The 7749-nt window shown below is 37.4% G+C and overlaps 1 protein-coding gene and 1 long non-coding RNA gene across 12 annotated transcripts in view; one reads left to right on the forward strand and one right to left on the reverse strand.

Annotated features, from left to right (window-relative positions):
- The window catches only part of LOC146476297 (uncharacterized), a 6309-nt gene extending 2409 nt beyond the window's left edge, over positions 1-3900 (forward strand). Inside the window, exons 2-3 of the long non-coding RNA XR_014865637.1 lie at positions 2345-2444; positions 3025-3900. This is a non-coding gene — a long non-coding RNA (uncharacterized LOC146476297). The remainder of the gene's footprint in view (positions 1-2344; positions 2445-3024) is intronic.
- The window catches only part of LOC146476295 (uncharacterized), a 26452-nt gene extending 21150 nt beyond the window's left edge, over positions 1-5302 (reverse strand). For all 11 annotated transcript variants that reach the window (XM_085114845.1, XM_085114843.1, XM_085114850.1 and 8 more), the window contains exon 1: positions 5248-5302. In XM_085114845.1, coding sequence (XP_084970971.1) covers positions 5248-5291 — 44 coding nt within the window. In that variant the 5' untranslated portion in view covers positions 5292-5302. The remainder of the gene's footprint in view (positions 1-5247) is intronic.
- Between the last annotated feature and the right edge of the window lie 2447 nt (positions 5303-7749).

Consider the following 7749-nt stretch of genomic DNA (forward strand, 5'->3'; position numbering starts at 1 on the left):
TCAAGGTTTTTATGAAAATATTAAAAGCCACTCCAGGATGATTTGAGGGACCATTGAAGCTCTGTGCAGAGAAGTACAAGCCACAGGAAGAGCTCCTCAACGACACGCACTCGAAACAGCTGCTGTGAAAGGGTGAATGACAAAAGACCTTGTTTAATTACAGATGCAAAATTTTAGGCTTCAAGGCGGGAAATAATCGGAACACTGAAAGAACCCGAGGGTGAGATGTAATGTTTTCTTCGATAAATACTACTTACCATTGACATACATGGCACAGTTGTGATTAATTAACGTTTGAAAATCTGGAGTTAGGCCGTGACACATCGAGCATTCGTATAATGTACTACTCGAGGATAGGAAAGTCACCGAGGGAGTAGAAGAAGCCGCCATATTTCCTTACCGAAGATATGGTCGTGAACAGCCTGGAACTGGTCAAACCTTGTGAAACTCATAAATGGAACACGCAGTTCCATCGGAAAAGTTTCCAACGGGAAAACGGGACTTCCTTTTTACAAGTTCAATTCTTTCCGGAAATTTTTCAGTGGAGCGAACCAAAAAAAGCATGTTCCATTTACAACCCAACCGGAATTTCTGGAGTATCTTGGTAAATGGAAAACGCCCAGAAATACCAAATGTTTAGGAGCCGTAGCGTGTCCTTATTGCTACTTCGTGACATTGCCACAATGTTCTGTTTTAGTTATTTTTCGTTTCCCTCCAGAAAGAAGTCGTTTCCTCGTTATCAGGTGTGGATGAGTTAAGGGGGACAATTAACATACCGACCAAATTTGACGGCATTAAAAATGCTTTGTTGGACTTCGAATATAATGTGCTCGTTTCTGAGTATTTATTTTGCGTGCGAAAGTATGGAAGCAAACGGACATTAGTTACCAGAAGCCGTGATTTGTTGCGCCCTCCCTTCGCAAAAACTGCTAAATATCAGGGGAGCTTCAGAATAAACGGTGCTCGAACTTATAACACCATCCCGAGAACCATTAGACAGGTAGTGGCGTTCAGTAAATTTAAAACCAAACTAAAGTGCCATCTTAAGCAGTAACGCCCGCGGTACATGCTGCATTTATAACTTAATTATTTGTCTAGTTTTTTATTTGCTTTTTTTTTGTTTCAATGTTTTGTGTTTTGTCTTGTGCTGTGTCAGGGCTCCATTTAAACTAGCTCTGCTAAATTGGATGCCCCTGGATAAATATTGAATTAAATAAATAAATAAAAATAAAACATTAGTTACGAAAACTAGTCGCTTAAAATCGTCTTTATCTCCAATTTCAAATCATCATGGCAGAGGAAGCGAAACATAGAAATCTTTATGGTGACACTTCCGGTTCATGGTTGTCACGCAACTGTGTAGCTTGCGAGCTGTTTATTGGAAAAATATAGAAATGTTTATTAATTCGTAAACTGGATTGTTTTGTCAAAGTTCTCTTGATTCAGAGGGTAAGAGTACAGAAATAACCCCAGTGCGGGTTAATGAAGAATTCGATGCTAAATTCTTGTTAAATCGTGCATGAAATGATCATGAAATACTAAAAATGAACTCGTCGTCGACACACTAATATTATGCTTGTATCGAGCACGAATAGATGAAGAAGATGCCCAAATCTTATGTTGGATTGTTAATTAAGGTATCAGCTTAGTTTCCCTACCTTTATGTCTGAAAATAATGCACGTTTTTGAATCTCTTTTGGCTTTCGTAGTTCGCGGTCACCGGCTATGTCACGCCATTGTTTACAATGCGAATGCCAGATTTTCGACAGGGTAGGTGATAAATTCGAAGCCCTGCGAGTCACTTAAAATAATTTACCCAAACCTTTGTTTTGATATTATGATTAATAAGTACACAGTGAAGCCATGGAAAGTCATTTTATGATAATCTAAGTTATCGCCCATGGGTAAAATTGCCGGTATTTAAGTTCGAAAATTTGGTTGTTAAATATTTGCATTTATAGCATGTTGTTCTAGATCAGTTTCGGGCATAAAAGTAACGTAAGTTTTGAATGTTTTTCTGTGGAACAGAAGAAGAAGGCCTAGAAAAACAATAGATGTTATTTCAAGATCCGTGACAGACTGTGGATTGATACGCGGCCGGCCAAAGTTAAGGAAAATTCCGTCCGGCGGAAAGCGGATTTTGGCTCAACTGAGTTGAAAATCGTTTTTCGCATGTTTACGCGTAAGGAAGCCGTATTTGAAAAAACTAACTACAGCCTGTTTTGTTTCTTACTAGGGCCTACCTATGAGCAAAATATGAGCGAAATCGATTTTTTGACTTGTGCCACCAAAAGTTGATTTCGGTCGATATTTGTGGGAAGCCGCTCTTAAACGAAAATGCAAGGAAACTCAACAAAGCACAAACAACAGGCTAAAAGTTTGGAGGTCTTGGACAGCAGAAAAGGGCTACGACCAAAATATTGAAAACTATGAACCGGAGGCTGGTCTGAACTTGCTGGTCTCCCTGATTCCGAATTGTCCAAATTACAGTCTGTTCAGAACACTGCTGCTAGATTAGTTAATAGGTCTAAGAAATGTGAACATATAACTCCGGTTCTTCAAAGACTGCACTGGCTTCCAGTCAAGGCCAGAATTGATTTCAAAATCCTAGTTCTTACATACAAAGCGCTTAATAATCTGGCTCCAGATTACATATCTGAACTCTTTTGCCCATATCTACCATCACGCCCATTAAGATCTGCTGACCAAAGGCTCTTAGCTACTCCTCGCTATAACACCAAGACATATGGAGCGAGAGCCTTCTCTGTCTATGCTGCCAATGCTTGGAACTCCTTGCCGCTTCAAATAAAGAAGTCCGAGACATTGAACTCTTTTAAATCTTCAGTTAAGACATATTTATTTCGTAAATTTTATCAATTAGAGTAGGTTTTTTAATGTGACTATGAAGTTTCTTTTATATATATATGTATTTTTCTCACATTTGTAATTGGCATTTTTTATAGAGTTGTAAAGCATTGAGACTTAGTGTAATGCTTAATTATATATTATTATTATATTAGGCAGTCAACAAAATTCTCGAGGATTTCCACGCAACAGTGCGTAAAGAAGACCGGGGAAAGACTATACGAGCATGGCAGTCTTCGCATTGCAATTAAACGTTACCTAAGAAGGTAAGGTTACAAATACTCCACAATTAGAAACCGAAAGTAAAAAGGTTCGAAGCAAGTTCTTGAAGGTAAAGCTCGACTACTGCGACAACAAGGTTAGCTTAAAGTCAAGCGGCCGAACAAGTCTCGGAAGTCTGACAAACACTGAATTAAATGAGCTGTGGAAAAGCAAAACGCTTTGAAGCACAAGTCCTGGTACAAACGGTTTGGTAGCTCCTGACTCAATATTTTGGCGTTGAGCATCATGTTGAAGATTTCCATGTCGGATTGGACGAAAGCAAACGTTGAATTCATTGAGAACCAGACTAAAACACGCCATTCTGGACTGTCTGCAAAGCCCGGGCTCCTGAAATCCAGTCAGTTCGAAAACATGCCGAAGACGGTAATTGACTTCAGACGTCTTATAACATTGACTTAAAATTATGCTTTGTGATTTGAAAACTTGCTCTTTTTAGAGTGATGGTATTTTTAGCATGTTTTCCGTACGTATGAAGATGTATGTCAATCAAGCTTGTCATTTTTGAAACCAATCAAAGACATGTAGGCGGAGCATTAGCTGACGGACAAGAAATAAACAAAAGCTCATTTGAAATTTTTTTATGTATATTATTAACAAGTAATCACATGGTTTCTCTCGTGCAATTTGGAATAAATAAGCACTTGTAAAATTTTAAAAGACCACAAATTGCACTCACCCTGCGGGCTCGTGCAATTTTGTTAGCCTTTTAAAATTTTACTCGTGCTTATTTATTCCAAATTGCACTCGGAATCGTGTGATTACCTATACATAACAAAGGTATAAGGAGACCAGTTAATTTAAGACTTGGCAAAACTACCTTTTTAGTTCAAAGCTGCACGTAATGTGATTGCTAACGACAAACCATGTGCCTGTTTAAAATGTCTGCCAAGGGCGGACTCCCTGTGGGTTGGGAGACCGCTGACATTTCAGACTAACTGCGTATTAGAGCGGTTTTCAATCAAGTTTTGCAATTACTATGCTCTTTCATTGGTCAACAAAACTCGCGCTTTTCACTCAACCAATGAGAAGTAAACTCGTGGCTTGCTGGCACACGTTTTTCCGCCCTTAGCACCGGGGGTTACATGTATTTTCTTCGAGTTCTGACTGATTCGTTGCGCTGTTTACGTCTGTTGTGATTGGTCAGAGTGATTACTTTGCTTTTGATTTGCGACACTGAAACCGCTGTAACTGAACATGTGGTTATTAATTAAGCAATGGATGGTTAATATTCATATAACGAAATAGGCATAAAAAAATCTGCCGCAAACAAGTAAAAACCAAATCATACGAGACGTTTTGCAGAGCTTATTAATCTTGACGACTTGGGCACTCAGAGAAACCTTCAGAAAGAATTTGCTTTTGCATAAAATGGACCAGATAAATAGATTTAGTAGTTAGTTATAACAAAAGTGCTAGTTTGATTGACGTTTAACAAAACCATACTGTTATTGAATTATTGGGATGATTGTTCACGACATGCTGCAAGTTTACTGTTATTTACATTTTGATAAATAAATGTTTGATTTTCTCGTTTTCTAGTTTTAGGAGGAGGGCCATTGTGTAAACTGCTGGTCACCTGCAAGTTATTGATGTTTCAGACCATTATTAAAAGCAACCGTTGGAGTTTGCAACCGTTAGGTTCCACGTTAGTTATTAAAAAAAATAGCTCTGTCATTTCCAACGTGAAACGAAATCTATAAAGAATAATACAGATTACGAATACACTGACGACAAAACTTCACGCAATATTGCGCCTCGGAAGTAAAGTTCAAAGTATAAAGATACAGCAAAATCTATTTTTTAACTGTACGGATTCTTTAAAACAGGATTGAATGAAACAGTTCTGTATTAGTCTTCTTTTGTCCTTTGTTAGGTTTAATTTTTCGTAAGCATTTGCTTCCCGTTTTGGATCGATACACAACAAAAGCACTCTACCCATGTACGTGTAGCTGTTTTCTGTGTTAGCCGATCTCAATCACATGATGGGTTTTACCAGAACAAGAGTATTTTTAACTTATCATATATTTTTTTAAAAGTATCATATTTCAATTGCATTGGAATTGAAGAAAAAGTTCAGGTATACTTAAAGTGAGAACTTACTTCTTAGTGCTGGCGAAAACTCTGTTCTTCTGTATTTTTAACATAATATACTTTACAAAGCCAGAGTCACCTGAGTTACTTTTGTTTTCACTGTAATAGATTAATTTCTTACTTTGGGTAAACTGATTGACATGAAAATTGGAAAAGTACCGCCCTGTTGATAAACGAGCTCTCTATTGACATAAGAGCGCCTTTGTGTTTGTTCAGTTCACTGGTTTCTTTACCAGCTTGGTTCAAAGACTCCTTGAAGTTTGTAGAGGTAAACCACGAATTTACCACGCCTGAATGGCTACAGAAAATAGGCCTTATCACGGTTTTCGACGCCATTTTGACGGGTAGGCAAACAGACTTGAAATCTTCAGGACAAAATTGAAGGGATGTAACTGTGACAGAAAGCGTCCAGTCGTGTTTTGAATTTTCCATACATTTGTCTGTATAGCGAACCAGCCGTGAGCTGCTACTAAAAATAGTTCCCGGGAGAAAATACAGGGAAATGTACGGAAAGTTCAAAACACGACTGGACGCTTTCTGTCACAGCTACATCCCTCCAATTTTGTTCGTAAAATCATTTTCCTAGTGCCAAAAGTTTCCAATTCATGAATTTTTCAGAAGCGATGTTTTATGAAAATGATTTGACATCGGATTTCCATACAAACACTGTTATTTCAAGCCTGTTTGCCTACCCGTCAAAATGGCGTCAAAAACCGTGATAAGGCCTATTAAATTTGGTGGCACAAAACCTTTTACAACATTACCTTCCTTAGAGTCCCTTGTTTACTTTTGCAATGAATTAAAGAACGCAGATTTCAATTTCTTTGGAATTCAGTGGAAAAACGTGTCATAGATTAAAACTTCCTGTAAAATTACGAGTAACAAAAATCGTCTTTGGACGAGTCTTCAAAACCCCAGACGTGTTATCATCAACAGTAGTGAGTAAAATCTATTTCTTGCCGGGAAGAAACAACCGGTTGAAAAATAGCTAAAATATTAAGCTTGTCGACTTCGAGTCCTTCAAAACTTCATCTTTACTTTTCGCATTTACTTTGTTTGCTTTTTTGACAGGCCAGACGTATATATAACAGGTTTTATTTATTCTTTACCGGTAAAAAGTTCAAACTGAATTTTTTTAACTATATTTTGCGGCAATCTAATATTTTTCCCTTCAATAAGTTAATTTTGAACATCAAGGCAAGGAATAGTTTCAATAATTAGCATATTTAGCATTTAGTGTAATAAACAAAACTGTTTTATTCTTTACAATAGTAACGACAACACGAGGTTTAACTGACCATTTAAACAACATGTACAGTGATCAAAATCTGGAATAGTTGAGTCCAATCCCAGCTAGGGCAAACATTCATTATTTGCCTGGTGTGGACCCCATTTTATTTTATTTTATAATATTTATTTTTTACTACGTCAGTAGGAAATTAAGTAGTTTTCTTTGAGTACTTAAATTTACACTGCAGAGATAATTTTCTGATTCTCAAGTGGTAACGGGACCAGTTCAATGTTTGAAAATAACTCTCCTAGTCCTGAATGAATTAACAGGAAAAAGCAGGTGACGATTTCAAAGTGAAAAATAACGCTGAAGTATGTAATTTAAAATCCCTTTCGGGACACCGGAATACCAATTTTACCATTATACCAATAGTATAGTAACGTAAAAAATTAAACAGAACCTAACTGATTTGATACGGTGAAACATCCTGCGTAATTTGTACACTTGGTGTGGCCAAAACATGAAAAATTTTATTAAACAACATGTTAGACAAGTTGCTGTTTATCTATTAGATTTCTGTCGTTGCTATTGAACTGCAATTGAAGCCATCGTTTGTCTCTGTTGTTGTTAACAAAGTCTCCGCTTCTTAGGAATAGAGAAAGAACGACGTCGTCCAACGTCATAGAGCGGTTTTCAATCGAGTGTCGTATAATAAAACCAAAATTGTTACTCTGGCCAATAACAGAAGGCGCAAACAGCGCAATGAACCAACCAGAATTCAAAGCAAATACATGTAATCGGCGCCAAGCGCGGGAAAAAAACGTGCGAGCGAGGCACGATTGGTTTTGGTCTTACACCTTATTGGTTGAGAAAGTGGCGCGAATTTTGTCAACAGATCACAGAGTGGAATAAAGCAAAAATTGAATAATTGAAAACCGCTCTAAGCTCTCATATGACTGCAAATCGTTGCAAGCACCCAAAGAAAATAGCGAGGCTAAACAATGAGCTCACAAAAGTACCAATAATCAGCATCTGATCAGCATGTTCAGTTGAACTTTAAAATTAAGGGTGGGCTTTGAACCCCTCCCAACATTTTTTTTTTTAACTCTGAATAAAATTGTATCGTTTTTATTCAGTAGTTAGACTGAATAGCAGCAAAAGCTGTTATCATGATTGTCGGTAATACTGGAAGTAGGCAACCAATTATTTTTTTCCAACCAATCCTGTAAGCCGCTCTAAGAGTTGTGTGGTAAACCAGCATTTGTGAATGAAATACTGTG

Source organism: Pavona decussata, unplaced genomic scaffold (genome assembly GCF_977016875.1).
Source record: "Pavona decussata unplaced genomic scaffold, jaPavDecu1.1 SCAFFOLD_78, whole genome shotgun sequence".
In the NCBI taxonomy this organism is placed as follows: domain Eukaryota; kingdom Metazoa; phylum Cnidaria; class Anthozoa; order Scleractinia; family Agariciidae; genus Pavona; species Pavona decussata.